At 38.0% G+C, this 18,332-nt stretch overlaps 1 protein-coding gene across 1 annotated transcript; it reads right to left on the bottom strand.

The window, feature by feature from the left end:
* Positions 1 to 991: 991 nt before the first annotated feature.
* On the bottom strand, positions 992 to 3,352 carry LOC133803325 (cytochrome c oxidase subunit 6b-1). The gene is made up of 5 exons (XM_062241323.1): positions 3,195 to 3,352; positions 2,109 to 2,435; positions 1,896 to 1,978; positions 1,689 to 1,770; positions 992 to 1,303 (listed from the first exon to the last, which is right to left on the bottom strand). Exons 1-5 carry the CDS (start codon positions 3,234 to 3,236, stop codon positions 1,250 to 1,252), a joined length of 588 nt encoding a protein of 195 aa, XP_062097307.1. The 5' UTR covers positions 3,237 to 3,352; the 3' UTR covers positions 992 to 1,249.
* Between the last annotated feature and the right edge of the window lie 14,980 nt (positions 3,353 to 18,332).

The raw sequence follows: 18,332 nt of genomic DNA, 5'->3' as shown, positions 1-18,332 counted from the left end.
ATTTTGAATAAATTACTCTGACACACTAAAATTTGTGCCTATACGGTTGATACACAAACTGACACAGAGATTTCCACTTATTCGCAACTATGATCAATTGGATGAGGGTAATTTTCATATAGACAAGTCGTTCCCATTGTTATCGAAGCGACTAAATTATTATTAAAAGTGTGACTAACATTAGTCACATCATATTCATTCTGACATAGGTGTCAGTACGTCTTTCACATTGCAGATTGAATTTAAACCAAAACATTTGAGAAAGCTAGAACGACTACCATCAGTATCACAACTATCGTTCCTTGTTACATCAAGGTCGTTGTTCACAACAATTGTGTTACATTGGTCCATTACGGCAAAAATTTGGTGCTCACAAGTCTTTCTTCGTAAATAATATATGCTCATTTAAGTACAAGGCACAACTACAATTATTACTTCCAACGTTGTTCTTTATGAAATCAATGTCGTTCTTAAAAAAATGTAATCAATTTCCATATGACTAAATGATGTCTCACGGAAGTCGTCTCAGTATATCTGAGGTCGTTCTTCAAGGAAAAGCATAACAACTCGAGTCTCAGCGCTATAGCTGCTCCTGTAACATTACTGTCATCTTAATGTCAAACGACAAGTTTATACGAAGAACGATATTCTCCCAACCATAATCGCACATGAAATCTTTATGTCGATTAGCATTGCAGTCGATGTCAAAGGTATTTTATTCAAAATAAATGATATGGTGTAACAAAGTGCATAATAAGGAGTGCGAGATATGTAATATGAAAATGATCTAAAAGTGAGGTGAGGATCATACATTAGGCATGTACCGAAGGTTTTCCATATTAAGAAGTGTGAAATCTGTTTACGTTAAAAGAAACTAACTATCCATGCACGAACACTTTTTCACATTGCTAATCTAAACAGACCTTTAATTTATTGGATGACACTTTCACAAAACCCCAAAGAGCAAATAGGGGTGGGATGTCAGTAAAAATAACAAATGACTGTTGCACATGTATAAAACAGAAAAATGTCACAAGAAAAGCTTCCCCAATTCGATGTCAATATAAATGGCCTTTATGCAGCAATAAATTATCTGTATCAAAAAACAAGCCAAATTTCTTATTAGCTCATTGTTTAAGAAATTCCCTGAGAGTTCAATTCTCATCACAGAAGTTCATCTACCAGAATACCCAACTCGGGCATAAAAGCAGAGCACATGGCATACAAATACTTTTTAAACAGCCGCTGTCTACAGAGGACCTGGGAAGGTTCCATTCTCCCTTTGCTCATTCCATCGCTCGACCTGCACACATAAGAAATAAACCAATTGGCATGAGTAAAGAGGTACTTGTCCAACGTATTATATGAAGGAAAAACTATAAGATGCCGTTTGATTGAAGGAAATGAAAATGGAAGAATAAGGATGGAAAAGAATAGGAATGGAATAAAAATTAATTTAAATAAAAAAAAATTATTAAAATTTTTTCGATCTGGAATTGGAATGATCTTTCCTTTTAATTGAATAGTCATCCCACCAAAAAAAAGTAGAAAAATCATTCCAATGAAAAATGACATTCAAATATTCTAAAATACAATCAAACAAAATAATGGAATTTACTTTCCATTCCATTCTATTACCCCAACCAAACATCACTTAAGTATCTGTAAAGACAAAAGAAGATACATACCCATTCACCAGGGCAAAGAGAACGATAATATTTCTGAAACTTATCACACTCTGGAGCATCTTCACCTTTCGCAGCTACGCATCTGGGGAAAAAACGAATAATTTAAGATATATTTTGAAAAAGATTGTCTGAGCAACATGCAAAATAAAGGTATCGCACTGACAAGCTCAAGGAATTAGACAGCAACCATTGAACTAGCAGTCTTACCGATGATACTCTACGTATCGGGTAAAGCAATGCCTGGTTTGATTTGTAGTGGGGAAACGGAAATCTGCTGGTGCTGTCTCAAGCTGACCATTGCAAATAAGAATATGTAAGCAACAACTCGAACATATATAATGACAATGGAATGCACATGATTGCCTAGGTGAACAAATTAAACTATTGATAACAGTTATAAAGGGTATAAGCAAAATTAACCTTAATCTCCGGTGCCTCTTCTTCTACAGCTTCTTGCTCACTCGAGTTTTCAGCCTCGGCAGCAGTTTCGTAGCTGGTTTCAACTGCATCAGCGCTGTCTCCAGAGCTTTCTCCACCAACAACTGCTGAAGGGGCAGATTCACTGCTTTCTTCAGCAGCAGCAGGAGCAGGAACTTCAGTGCTTTCCTTGGGGGCTGCAGCTGGTGGTTCCTCATCTTTCTCAGCGACTACTTCCTCAGAAGCAGCATTCCCTGGGTTTTCAACCTCTTTTACTTCTACAGGTTTTGTATCCACAGCCACCTTATCTTCTTTCTCTAATGCATATTCCTGCGAGTTAAAGCATCAGGGAAACCATTCTCAACCTCGTAAACTTAATATAATAAAAGAAACAACGAAATATCAATTAGCAAAAAAAAAAGTACTTTCACTCTCTAGAAGATACAAACTTATAGATATTACCGGAGGATGGATGCTTACATGGTCAACAGCAAAAAATTTAGACAATCACGCTGACAATTGAATGTTAAAAAATATGAGAAAATTTATAGTCCAAATTGGCAAATTATCATAACAGAAATTGTTAATATCACACTTTGTGGTCGTAATGTGAGCACTCATAGTCAAGTATAGCGTGTGTCTGTTTGTTTATCTTTATAACCCAACACCATTAACTAAAACCATTTTGATACATTTCATTTGAGATAGCAGGTAAAGAAAACCAAACAGAGCATTTCCAACTATATCATGGTGCACACTAATTTAATGATCATCGTCGAATTAATCTTACAAATTAAAGAAAATCTTATTACAATTAGGGCATAAACCTCACTTGACCTCCATTTAGATATTTCGAAAACTAAACACCAAGAACAATTTTTTTTTTTTTTACAAAAACGAAAGAATTCTTATGATTGAAGCAAACCACCATTAAATCAAATCTAAAGAGAGCGGAAAATTTTGGAACAAAAAGCACCCAGACGAAAGCAATCAAGCAATCAAATTGGATTGGATCCATCCAGACTAAATTACGAACATCGCAAAAGAACAAATTAGTAAAGTGAACAAAGAAGACAATAAGAACAGTACCTCGGAAAGGGTTAGGGTTTTCTCAGGTTGCGGCTCCGCCATTGGACGAAAGAGGAAGCGATCAGATCAGCTCTGTTATCTTTTAGAGAGAGAAAGAGGAAGAGGACGAGGATGGGGGGAGCGTGGTGAAGTTGTATATAAGTATTGTATGGTCTAAGTAAGTAATGAAGTGGTTAGGGCAAAGTAATTAGTAAAGATGAGAGAGATTTTTAACTGAGTTACTATCTTACTTTCTAGTTAAACTTAAATGATCTGTTTTGTCTTTGGTTTGAAGGTGATTTTACCAAAATGACCCCCTGTGCTCTGGACTGGGCCGACAAGACGTTCTAGAATTTGGACAGCTCCTTGGGTTTGCTGATTAAATTATTTATTTAAAAAATAAAAAATAATAATAATAATAATAAAAGAAAATTACTAATGTCACCCTAGTTAGAAAGAGCACCCCTAATAATGTACTAAAATGTATAAATAATTGATTACGTAAATGAAAAAATTACACATAAATTTTTAAAAAATTACAAAAAATACGGATAATAGTTTGTAACAGTTCTGTAATCATCTGTTATAATTTTTTATTTAGTCTATAAATATTATTTACCAAATCATAACATTTAGTTATAAACTTATAAATTTTAGTTACAAATTTATAAACTTTTGTTACAAAAAATCTATATTGTTACAAATTGTAAACTTTGTTTATACAAAAAAAAAAACTTCCGTACTTACAATTATGTCGCTTTGTATTTTTTTTAATTTTTTTCAAATTCCGCATTTTTAGTATTTTTTTTAAATCTTAAGTATTTTTGTGAATTTTCCGTAAATACACAAAAAAATTTAACCCCTATTTATCTCTTTAAACATTTTTATTTGGTTTATCTTTCTTCTTTCCTCTTTCTTTCATTTTGATAGTTAAAAAAATATTAAAATCTATTAAATTTAAATAATTTAATATATATATTTATATACATATGATATATTGTGAGAGTCATTATGTAAAATTGAAAGCCAAAAGAAAATTAGATTTTTGTGATGTATTTTAAAAAATATGATAAATGATTTATTGGTATGGAAATGATCTTACCTTACCAAAAAAATTAGTTTATAAAATATTTTTTAACAAGAAAATTACATGAATACATGTCTGTCAAGATTATGATACAAATTTCAATCGGTTTTTCAAGTTATTTTATTACTTTCGTTTGAACAATAAAGTCTTCTTTTAATTGAATATTTTAAATTAAATTAAATTTTGATGGTCAAAGTAAAATTAAAATAAGAGTATTGGTGCATGCGTAATATTTTATAAAATTCATTAGGTGTTTAGTCTAAAAAATATTATATAAGAGGTGTACTCATATTTTTTATTATATTATATACGAACAACGAGCATTGTACATTTACTTAGTTTTATTTATAGAATTTATCAATTATTTTTATTAAATTTATATCATTGTCATATAAATTTTAAATAAAAAAAAATATTATGTATTAAATAATGACATAAACATATTAAATAAAAAATTAAACCAAAACATTGTTTATGGGTTTTAAAATATATATATAATATGATAACTTTTTAAAACATAAATGATAATTTTTTTAATAAAAATTAAGATTATGTATTATATATTGTTGTCTGTGTTTTCAACACCCGACACGTGGCAATTATGAGTAATTAGCAACAAGTCGTGAGCCTCAATTAGTGGTGTCGAGTTCGTACCCTCGACAATCGGCATTTCCCACAATGATGCCTAACATGGGCAAACGTGCGCCGCACCCTGCCAGTCAAAGATGTTGGGGGAGAGTGAGATAACACCACCATAAAAAATAGAATCTACACAAAATTTGGATTGACAGAAACTTAAAAAATATTGAAAAAGAACATGCAAACCCAAGTAGAACAATGGTGTTCTCCAAGTTTTGATGAATCTTCAAACCCTAGGCAAATCACCACTTTAAACAATAGAGCAAACCAAACACAAACCAAGGCTTACACACGTTGAGAAACGCTGTCCTAATATTCTATTTCCCAGACACCATTGATGCTTGGGGTCGTCTCTTAAGGAAATGAGGATTGAGATTGAACAAGCCTTCAACTCTCTAAGTCAAGCACTTTCTTGGAGAGTTCTTGGAGAAAACTAGAGATTCTCGGAGCTAGAGAGAGTGATCAAGTCTCCCAAATCATTGTTTTTGACCCATATATACAGTAGGCATCGTCATTAGGTCTAACCAATTGGATTAGACTTGCAAAACACGTCATTTAGAGCATTTACAATATTTCACGTAATACAACAGGCGACGCAGGCGATGTGTCGCCTACGTCGCCACCCCTCTGACTTTGGACACTTCCAAAGGTCCAAAAAATTCTCCAAATGCCACCAAACTTTTTGGGAACCCTTAGATACTTTTATGTATCACTTTGGATCAAAATTTGCATTTTATAAGTGCCTACAATTTGAAACTCAAATTCACATCTACACTATGTGAATTCTACTAAGTGTTTATACCTTGCTTGTATTTTAACACTTTATTAATTGTATTTAACCAATCATAACAATCTCCCACTTGGTTAAATACAAGCCACATTCTCTAGCTAAAACAGTTTTAGTGCATAAGATAAAGTGTCTTTCAGTTTGAACTTTTATCTTAGTGAAAATACCACAAAATATCGAAATCATTAGTAGCTTAGAGCTTGAACCAAGTATTCCATATGATAACACCGGTGATACCTCACACACCTCCACCACATCTTTTGTTTTCCCACTTTCTTTCTTAGCACTATCATGGCCATGTGTTCATCTCTTCATGGACTTTCTGGGGAGAAACTCCAACTCCCATGAGAGACGGCACCACCTCTAAGCCCACATAAGTGAAGTTCTTACAGCATCTTTGCTACATTTATAGATGTTTGTTACACTCAACTGAACTTCATTAAAAGTCCTAGGCTTAACCCTAACTCGGTAGCAACCAACACTAACCACCTCAAATGGAACTCATCATAAATTTTAGTGTTGAAACTATTCACTTATCAATGATTTGTTCTTACCCGTTGAACTCTTTCCCTTGATTTGTACAAGATGAGAGTTGGGTTTCCATCATTGGTGAATCTATTCTTATAGGAGTTTCAATCCCATCCCTTTTGAAGTAGAACTTACTAACCTTTTCACAAGAGGTTTTGTAAATGGATTTGTTAAGTTCTCACTTGTTTTAACATATAAGATCGATATGATTCCACCTTGAATCAGTTGTCTCACATATTCATGTCTTAGACTAATGTGTCTAGACTTTCCATTATACACACTACTATATGCTCTAGCAAGTACGGATTGGCTATCACAATGTATTGAAATTTTCGATACCATATCCGTGGTTAGAGGAATATCCATCATGAGATTCCTAAGCCACTCAGCCTCTTTTTCGGTTGCCGCTAAAGCAATAAACTCTACTTCCATGATTGAGTGTGTTATACATGTTTTCTTCTTGGAGCCCCCGAGATAGCACCTCCTCCAAGAGTAAACACCCAACCGGTGGTGGAGAGATTATCTCCAATTCCCAATATCCAATTAGCATTGAAATATCCTTCAAGTATCTTTAGAAAGTTTGTATAGTGAAGACTATACTCCTTGGTACCCTTAAGATAACCAAGTATTCTCTCAATAACTTTCCAATGCTTGATACTTGGATTGCTAGTAAACCTACCAAGTTTATTATAACGCCCTGCTAATTAGGGTCTGTTACCAAGTGTGTTTAAAATTAGTGCTGGACTTGCTAAACAAGTCATTTGGACCAAACATGTGACTAAGTTACTAAAGGTTCAAGTATTAAAAATTTGGTCAGGTCATAAACATTTTTATATAATCAAAAACTTTGATCTTTACACAGGATCCCCAAAATATAAGTTTAAAAGTTGATTACAACACCAAGGTTACAAAATAGGCCGACCTAGGCGGCAAAACTGGGTTCAACCCTAGCTTCCTTAAGTTTCTCGGCTGTGGCGGTTGAGCGGACTGCATATGTACACGTCACTGCTATCGCTCTCCAACTCATGGCTGACCACGCTTCTCCTTACCTTTACCTGCACCACAAAGCACCTGTGAGCAAAAAGACTCAGCAAGAAAATATATTCAACAATTCACAGAGTAATACATCAGACTAGCAGTAATAACTGAAACTAGCATAAACATTTTATAGCTCAGCAGCCATAGAGTTGCACAAGTTCGTGTTGCACTCCCTTTCAATTTGTTTGGCATCTGAGCCAGTCAGGTGCTTGGTGCACCCCCAAGGTGGCTCAACCATTGTGACCTGCACCCCACATGCGTAATGCCAACCTTAGCGCATAAGCCGAATCTTACAGGTGCTCGACTTATAAGTAGAGCCTCACAGACCCCCGACTTGTAAGTCGAAGCTTAAAAACCCTCGACTTATAAGCCGAGCTTCACAGATTCTTGACTTATAAGTCAAGTCACTTAAATCAGATACGCCCATGACTAGTAAGTCGATCTCTAACTAGATATCACAACGAATCCCTAGTTTATAGACCGAGCTCCCTAGTCAAAGCAGACAATCACATAATCCATTTATCATATATATGTATATATATATACAGATACAATGTATTATAATATATTTAATCAAACATACATAGGCATAATCATAATCATGCGCATTCACAGGCCTAACGCCCAAGTCAAGATTATACTTAGTGTTATCCCCAAAAATTGGAGATTGATGACGTGGCAATAGAGGTGACAAGTGGCAGTGCATGGGCAGTAAAAGACACATTAATAGTCAATAAATATATTGGTTCCTCAGAGTTGTGATAAAATTTTGACTGGCTTGAAAAGTGTCATGACCGACCAGGCATGACCTTGTCCGACCAGTAGTGACATTACTGCCCAAGAGTGACATTGCTGCCCAGGAATGACATTGCTGCCCAGGAATGACATTGCTGCCCAGGAATGACATTGCTGTCCAGTAATGACTTTGCTGCCCAGAAATGTCATGCTAGACCAGTGTGCCATGTTAGACCAGAGATATGGCATGCTAGACCAGAGATATGGCATGCTAGACCAGAGTGCCATGTTAGACGAGAGACATGGCATGCTAGACCAGAGTGCCATGTTAGACCAGAGGAATGCGTGTCCTACCAGCCAAGTGCATGTCCTACCAGCTAAGTGCATGACTGCCCAGTCATAGAGTATATTGGCGTGCACATAAGGTATACTGGCGTGCACTACAACACAGGCAATCTGCCCAGTGAAGGTGTGTTCGACCAGCTTGAAGGAGATATGGGTCGACCAGATAGAGGAGGACTAAGTCAAGATTCCCAGAAACGGCTTCAACAAGAACCGGTCTTGGCACACGCGAGAATCTCTCATTTTATCCACAAATTGGGTGTTCTGTTACATTTTGAATATTTTTGTAATTTAAATATAATAAGAATAATAAAATATCTCGATTCTAGGGGAGAGCAGGTGTGTGACCCTAAGCCTATAAATATATGGCTTATGGGATTAGAAAAGGGGTTGCTTCTTTTTTGGAGACTTTTGGGAAATTTTGGGTCTGAGTTTTCTAGAGAGAGAAAGTGCTTGTATCTGAAAGAATTCTTGTATTCTTATAATCTGTACTGAAGAAACTCAGTTGGCTCAGTTCATCTGATCTTGAGTACAGATCTATAATCACAACTCTAAGTGGATTAGGCTATTACCAACATATTGGGGCTGAACCACTATAAAAATTGCGTGTGTTATTTATTTTCTTTTCAAACCCGTCTGTGTCGTTTTATTTCTCTTGAAGGTTTCATCATTTTTGACGTTCTCACGTCGTTGGCCAAAAACACGGTCAACACTTAGCATTCGGGTCGAGCCCCAATCATGTATATCATATTCTGGGTGCAATTTTCTTACCTTCGATCCAAGTGCAAGCTACCAATGAACGACTCTCGAGTACGATCCCTAATCCGAGCCCTTAGCGTTGACCTAGTCACAACCATAATAAAGAATTCCATAAAAAAAAACTAGTGAATAAAGGCTTCTAGACCAAGTCCTAGCCTTCGAGACATCGAATTCTACTAAACACGGTAGTAGGATCGATCCCGAACTCATAAGGTTGAGTTCCTGCACTCAAAACCTTCTCGGGGTCCAAAAACTCCTTAAAAGTCGCGGCCCCAAGCTCTAGTGCAGCGGCCCGCCCCAATCAGAGGCTCGCCTTCCCCAAAACACCAGACACACACTGCAGCCCAGCCTAAAAGGCGTCGCGGCACGCCCTCGCGACAGAGCCCTCCTTGGCTCCCTTTTTGTTCAAGAAGGCTGCGACACACCAAGAGCAGGGCCGCGACCCGACCCCTTTGGACCCAGAATTTCTGGGTTTTTCCTTTAGTCGAACCCAACTAAATTCAACCCAAACACACTCAAAACTTCAATTCAATCCTCATAACCAGTATAACACTTTTCCAGCAACAAAACCTAACTAACTACTTGATTAAAACTTATTAGATATCCAAAATTCACCATCAAAACACTCACACATGCAAAAACTAAAGCTTCCAACAAAACCATAGAATTATCATGAAGAATTTCGAATTCAAACCCTTACCTCTGAGATGATAACACCCTTGAGCTAATCCCCATGTTTCACAAGCTTAACCCTTCAATTTCCTAAGCTTGATTCCTCTAATTCCTCAAAATTCTCAAGCTATCAATAAGAGGGAGAGAGAGTTACGAGAGAGAGAAAGTAGTCCTATTTTTTATTACTCTATTCTAGTTTTCCCTCAGCTGAAGAAACATCTAGTTAAGTCTCTAATTAGGCACAAATGACCTAAATGCCCCTAGACCAAATCACTCTCCCCAAGCCCTTCAAGGGCAATTCCGTCAATTGCCACTTCCCGTGAATTCCCGGGTGTTCCTTTAAATCCCCAACTATCTAAAAATAATAATCATTTAATCTCCCATCACCCGACAAATCCCAGCAATGTACTAATTACCAAAATACCCCTAAGCTCACCCCGAGTCGGGTATTTTACCCCATTGTGACTTTTTCGCTAACTTGCTCACCAGGATTGCCTCACATCAAGTAGCCCAAATATATCCACATAATAATTTGGTCTCAATCACACAGACGCAAATTTACAATTATACCCTCAGCGGGTCAAATTACTAAAATGCCCTTCTTATAAGAAACGGGCCCACATACACACTTATTATTTCTAAACAGGCAAGCATAATTATATTATAATATAATTCACATAATGACATGCTCATACTGTATTAACACATAATTAAAACAAGTATTGCCTCCCGACCCCCTAATCCAAGCACTAAGCCATATTAGGGAATTTGGGATGTTACATTTACTAACCTCATATGCAATATTTGCTCTTGTGCAATGAGTGGCGTACATTAGGCTACATGTTGCACTTGCATATTCCAATTGAGCCACCGTTCTTCCTTCATTCTTTTCAAACTTTATGTTTGAATCAAATGGTGTATGTGCCTCTTTGATTTTGAGATGATTGAATTTGTCGAGCACTTTCTCAACATAGTGGGTTTGACTTAACACAAAACCCCCACTATTCATTCTAACTTTGATACCTTAGAAGATAGAAACCTCTTTGTTTCCATTATTCCTTTCATGTCATTACTTAAAATCAACATATCATCTACATATAGACACACAAGTATGACATAGTCACCACAAGTCTTAGAGTATAAGCACTTGTCCGCATTGTTGTGTCTAAATCCATTAGAAACAATGACTTTGTAAAACTTCCCATGCCATTGTTTTGGAGCTTGTTTCAAACCATATGATGATTTGGCAAGTCTACACACTTTATGTTCATTCCCTTGAAGAACATAACCTTCTGGTTGTTCCATATAGACCTCCTCCTCAAGATCCCCATTGGAATGTCGTTTTGACATCCATTTGGTGAACATAAATGTTGTATATAGATGATAAGGCAAACAACAATCTTATAGAAGTAGTTATTGCTACCGGTGCATATGTGTCAAAGTAATCTATTCCCTCTCTTTGTTTGAAACATTTGGCTACTAGCCTAGCCTAGAAGGTTTGTATGGTGCCATTGATATGGTATTTCTTTCTAAATACCCATTTGCACCCAATTGGTTTGGACCCCTTTGGAAGGTCAACCAATTCCCAAGTGTGGTTTGACATAATTGAATCCATTTCATCATTAATTGCCTCCTTCCAAAAAGCGGAGTCCCTTGAGGACATTGCTTCATTGAAAGTTTTGGGATCATCTTCTATTTAAAGTACTATTTGATGTTTCCAAGTAACTTCCTCATTATCTCCTTCAACAAGGTATAGTGTCTCTAATGGAGAACACTTATCATTTGATCCCAAACCTTTGAGCCTTTGTGTAACGCCCTAATCTCCAGGGACCGTTACGGTGTGCATTTTAAACAGTGCTAAACTCGTTAATCGAGTCTTTTGGCCATAATCGTGTAACTAAGTATGATTAGCGATTTAGGGTTAAAATTTTTAGTTAAGATATAATGTTTCACTAAAACGTTTACTGTATACATTGGGATCCCAAAAATATAATTTAAAGGTTAATTACAACAAATATTTACAACCAGCCGACCTAAGCGGCAAAATAGGGTTTAACCCTAGTTCCTCTTTAAACCCTCGGCTGTGGCGGTCGAGCAGCCTCATATGTACACATCGTCACCTAAGCTTTCCAACTCAAGGATGGTCCAACTTTCTTTTACCACCTGCACCACATAGCACCCGTGAGCCGAAGCCCAGCAAGAAAACTCAATATGCTCATGAACAGTAATAACATGTCATCAAATCATAATGAGCATGCCTAGTAATAACAGCCTTAATCACGCATGCAAATAAGTTCAAATAATGATGATTGTTGGCCCTGCCCTCCTGTATGAATGACTATCCAGTCAAACCTAAATAGATGAGTGATTAACACTAGAGGTTCCGATAACCATGCTGGGGCTTGTAGCCCTAATCAAATGAGTGACAGAGGAGTAAGTCACTAACATGGGTTCCACACCCTCAGATGAGTGACTGGTGAGCAAGTCACTAACATGGGTTCCACACCCTCAAATGAGTGACTGATGAGGGAATCACTACGTAAACCAAATGAGAGACCAGGGAGTCACTAGTGCGGGTTCCGTACCCTTAGCCATGTGACGATGCGGTCACCTAGACCTTCTAGCCCAGGCTCTGAGTAACTAGTCATAGACTAGACAAGCACTTTTAGTTTTTCATCGAACTTGGGGTAGGTCCGACATTAATGCTCATGATGAGTCATTCAATGCAGATATCGATTAGATCTAATCTTTCATCGGCTCTGCGTTCATGACGCTTATGCCGCTCCTGACTCTTAGGTCAGTAACATACGACTAGTGCTCAAAACTACTGTCGAACTTGAATAGTAAGTCACAGCTTCACAGCTAGTTCTGACACCATTGCCGATTATGACTAGTAAGTCAGTGCCACGCACAAATAAGCAATGCTGCCAAGCATATATCATATGTCAAATATCCGAATTTAGGGCATTCAACATTCTTACTTAACAATTGCTAGCATAATTAGGATCATGCACCAACACAAAGACTCAAGCTCTGATCAATCTCATATTCAACATTCATGGCATGCCCTAACCACATGTTTCTCGTGCATCACATACATCACATACTGGGTGCAGTTTTCTTACCTCTGGTTCAAGCAAGAAATAACAAATGAATGACCCTTGAGAACGATCGATCCTTTAATCCCTTAGCGGTCACCTAGTCATAACCAAATAAAATATCCAATTAATGAAATCAACAATAAAAGGGTCTTGACCTAAACCTCACTCCCGGCACCCCAAATTGTACCCAAACGGTGAGTAGATTCGATCCCGAGCCTTAGGAATTGAAACCCCGAGCCAAAAACCCTTAAAAACACCCAAAATAGGAATTTGAGCTACCCCAGCGCTACCGCACCTAGCGCCCCAGCGCCCCAGCGCCCAAGACAGACCAGAATCCCCCTTGAGTAGCGCTGTAGCGCCCACTACCACTAGCCAACTTTGCCCTGAAACTTTCCCCCTTCGACTCCACCATTTCCAACCTGAACCAAAAGCTTCCAAACTTCATTTTAAGTCCCAAATGAACCCAAAAACCATCTACATATGTCCTAGGCATCATAACCCAAGAAACCCTTACCAAAAACTCCCATTGAAACTCAACTTTCAAACCAAAAACCCAACTAAAACTCAATGAGAAAACAGAGCAAGAACTAAGGTTTTAATGGCTAAAAACTCACCTCAATATCAGCTTAGCATCCTCTTCACTGGTAGAGCATAACCCAAAACCCTCAAGGCTTGGTTCCTCAAAAAGAGCTCCAAAGTTCAAAGATAAATGGAGAGGAAATGATGTACCGGAGAGAAGGTGAAGGAGACTCTGTTTTCTTAAGCTTTCGACAACTTTATGGTTGATATGAATCCTTTAGGGTCAAAAGACCTAAATACCCTCAATTCTAAATAAAAGCCTTAACAGCCACCAAGGGCAAAACCGTCATTTCTCGCCTATTTCGTTAATCATAATTAACGCCCTCCAATTCCCGATACTTCCAATATTCTTAAATGCCAATAGATCATATCCCATTACCCTTTAATTCCCGGTAATGTTCTATTCCTCAAATCACCCCAAGACTCACCCCGAGCCCCGAAATTAATCACGTTATGACCAGAACGAAAACTTGCATTCCATGATCGTCTCATGCTGAATGGCTCGAAAAAATCCACATATAATGTGGTATTATTCATAATTCACCCACATGCATGAAAATACACAATCATGAATTACCAAAATGCCCTTATAATTAAAAATGGACCCATATGCATGCATTTATCATCATATTATAATATAATTCACATAAACATGCATATAATTATTTAACGGCATAATAAATCAACTATGGCCCTCCCGGCCTCCTAATCAACGTCCTAAACCTTATTAGGAAATTTGGGGCATTACACTTTGGCTCCTTCTAGGCAATTGAGGTTGTTCACCAACTATTCTAGGAGTCTTCTCTTGAGGCTCTCTAGTTTGAGTTGGTTCTAACTTGTTGCCATCGCATGACATGTTCTCAAAGAACTCAACCTCTCTAGATTCTCTTATTACATAGTCTAATAATCTCCGCCGGGAGCGGCACTGTATCCGAATGGTGCCATGCCGTTCCCGAAAATTGGGGCTAACTAAGCCTGAGCGTACCCTGTTGAAGTGGGACCATAGACCGTCAGGGTCATGAACATCATCCCATGGGTATTATTGGACCCGGACGCCGCCGGGGGTGCCGGATAGAGGTTCGAGGGAATACTGCATCCCGTATCTGGGGAAGGTCTGGGCACTCAATTGGGTTGCCGGCTGCCACCCAAAAGCATGGATTTGAGCCTCCTCCCAGTTGATAAAACATTGTGCCCTCCTTATGAACTCTTCAAGGGTGGCCACCTTGCTGCGCTGCATGATGTCTCAGTAAGGGGATCTAGCTTTAATCCCGGACTGGAGAGCCATCAGGCGCTATCCGTCGTCCAACTTAGTTTTTGTGGCTTCCTCCGTGAAGTGTTGGATATAGGCTCTGAGGGTCTCAGTGGGATGTTGTTTAACATTGGCCAGCACACTGATTTGCATGTCCATCATCATGGCGACCATAAATTGTTTGTAGAATGTCGACGGCAATCCAAACTAGGATTGGATTGATCTCGACTTAAGTCTCTTCCATCACTCTTCCGCGAGTTCGGCCAGAGTGATCGAGAAACACAAGCACTTGCCGTTGTCGTAGACGTGAGCTATGGTCATCAAGCGGCTATAGCAGGACAAGTGGTCCCTAGGGTATGCGTTCCAGGTGTAGGAGGGTAGGTTCGACATCTTAAACCCTTTTGGTAGTACCACATCCATGATGTGTTTGGCGCATGGCTCTTTTTCCTCCTCTTCGGAATCGGAGCCTCATCTTTCTTGTTTCCGGACCTAACGGTCTGTGACCTTCTTTAGAGCGGCTAACTTTTCCATGAACTGTTTGGCCATTCCATCATCCAGGGGGACTCTCTCGTTCCTCCTGTCGTTGAGGTTATTCCTCAAGTCGCCTCCTTAGGGGCAAATCTTTTCCTTGCGGGCCCGTTCCTTTCGGGCATTAAGGCCGTCGCACAAGTCTACCAATGAAGTATCGCCTCTCGAACTGATGACTTCCGACTCTTCCTCATGCTTGTGTCCTCCGTGATCTTTGTTCACGAAAGCACTGGGAAGGAAGCTTCGTTCCCGTTCATTATGTCTAGGGACATTCTGGGGCCTACCACCCTGCGAGCGCTTCCCTTGCGGATCGTTCGGATGATCCCGTCCTGGGACACGATGCATCTGTTGTTTCCTAGGGAATTTCCCTGGGTTAGCCTCAGTTTTTGGACAGGATGAGCTTGCTTTTGGGGGTTTTCTTTTCCCATAGGATCGGCCATTTTGGCTTTTCCCTGCACGGGATTTGACGGGTCGTGTGGTCCTGGAGGAGGGATCGGGCTGGTGATCTTAGGTATGCCGGTCTTGATTGGTGGGACTAGCGACTGTGTTCCTGGAGGCAGAATGGTTGAAGGATTGGATGACAATCCTTGGGCAGCGATGAAGGCCTGAAGAGCAAGTAGGGATTCTTGCATCTGGCGGGTAGCCTCTTTCTATTCGGTTATCCTGGCTTCTTGATCCAGGACTTGCTGGCTCAGGTGGGCCACTTCTGGATCCTCCTGTTCGGGGTTCATATTTTCTTCTTCGGGGTCAACAGGGTTTTCGGCCTCGTGATCCTGATATTCGCCTTCATCTTCTTTGTAGTAACATTCGTCATGGTCAGCCTCGTCCTTGAAGTTTTGGGAGTCGTCAGGTAGAGGCGCTTGATATGGAGTATCCTTAGGTTGGTCCTGAGGAAATGGTTGATCGGGCAATGGTCCTTCATTTGCTGCTTGTTGCTGGTGAGAAAGATCTAACACGGTATGCCTGATGTTCACCATTGTTGCAGACGATCAAGATTGATTCAAGCTTTCTTCAGCTCTCAATGAAAGCACCAAAATGTTTACCAAGATTTTTGAAAACTTAGAATTATGAAAGATAAGAGATCTAAAAAGAAAGGACTTAAGATATGCAAGCAATGGTTTTTATGTGGTTGGGGAGTTAATGAGCCTTAGTTCACGAGTCTGTTGGATTAGAGCTTAGAGAGCTTTTGACAATGAAGTTTTCTGCAAGTTTGAGTAGAGTAATTGCTTACAAGAGAAAAATCTGGGATCCCCGCTACAGTGCACAACTGGTCCTATTTATAGGCAGTTTAGGTGCGATGGGCTTAGGTCGGACTAATCTAGGCCCAATAGGGATGTAATCATGGTTTGCTCGCTAATGGAGGCTTAATACAAAGGATGCTGCTAAATAATACATATTAATCATGGCCCATTGGGCCGGCTTGGACATGGCCAAGTCGTACAACTGTCAATAGTACATAACCTCAGACTGGTCCGCATGGGCTTCTAAGGGGATCCTGGGGACAGGATCTATTAGAGTAGTGGCAGTACTGTTTCCTAGTAGCAGCGTACATTCCGTATGTAACCTCTTCTACAGGTTAGTTGAGGAGACCAACTTCCGTGTTTCTTGGGAATGTGTCAGCGTCGGGGAAGATCATGTTGGTTTTTATTGATCAAATCAGAGATTATACGCAGTGGAACAACAATCAAATTGTTAATTTAATCCCTTAAGATTTCTAGATCTACTTCTTCACATGCATATATATATTGAATCAAAGACATGAATAGAAAAATTACCTCAGGTCCTTCCTTGCTGCTATCTTTTTGTATGGCTAAATCCTTGAGATCTCACACCAAGATCTTCCAAAATGTTCTCAGCACACAAAGAACGAGTGTGGGCTCGCTATACAAACAATAGGCAAAAAACTATTTATCAGATGTTCTCAACACATGAGATCTGATAAAGTTTGGACCTAGGTTTTGTGAAGAACAGTGACTTTTGTTTGTATCACTGTTCTCTTTCTCTGAGAGAGATTTCTAGATATTTTTCTATTCCTGAAAAGTTACGTTCTAAAAAACTGATATCCTATATTTAATATATCCAATATATTAAAATAAAATCTTAGTTATTTTAAACAATTTGAAAATAACTAATCATTTATCAGATTTTTGTTTAAATAATAATATTTTAATCAAATTACAATATCTCATTATTTATTTAATATTTAAATAACTAAAATTGTGGAACCTAGAAACTAATTACAGTCTCTTATGCATGTAGCACAATGACTGTGCACTGTGCTACACGTGTACCACATGCCATCATTGGCATGTGATTTTTCCCAATTTTTATTATTATTTAAATACCAAAAATCCCAAAAATAAATTATATTTTTGTTAAATCAAATAATTAATTAATTCTTAATTAATTAATTACACATAATTAAACAATAATTATGTTTGATACATAGAAAAATATTTTACTTATCAAATAAGTCATTTTTGCCCATTTTTGTATTTACCTTTGTCAGTGATTATTTGAGCTATTTCGGGGACCATGGACCTATAACATTAAGCTCCAATAAATAAACTAAATAATTAAACTCTTTAATTATAATAGTTAATTTATTAATTCTAATATTACTCCACTATAAATTCATAATTACACTATTTATGTTATATATGTACTTTTACAGAAATCTTATCTTAAGTCGTCCATTGATATAACCATCTTACAATAGTTCAACCCTCTAATTAATTAGTTCATAAATTAGAATGGAAGAATTACCATTTTACCTTTCTAATTTACTTCTTATTCCTTAAGTAACAATTAATTCACTAGTGAATAATTAATCTATAATCTAATTATAGATTTGAGCTAAAAATCATTCAGTTCCAGAATTAACCTTTAAGGGAACTAATATACGATCCATTAGGAAAGATTAGATTCCTTATTGTTGATACATGTTCCCAGCCATCCATGATATTAAATCTCCAAAACAAAAGTCATTAGCCTCATTCTTTGAAGAGACCTTAACGAATGAATCAAAAGATTTAATAAACATGAACAGGAGTTCATGAACACTCAGGATTTAGGTTGATCTATAAATGATCATTAGTTATGATATGAATTACAA

This window comes from Humulus lupulus, chromosome X (genome assembly GCF_963169125.1).
Source record: "Humulus lupulus chromosome X, drHumLupu1.1, whole genome shotgun sequence".
Classification (NCBI taxonomy): domain Eukaryota; kingdom Viridiplantae; phylum Streptophyta; class Magnoliopsida; order Rosales; family Cannabaceae; genus Humulus; species Humulus lupulus.
Note: the sequence above shows the minus strand (reverse complement) of the source record. Positions and strands in the feature narration are given on the sequence as shown.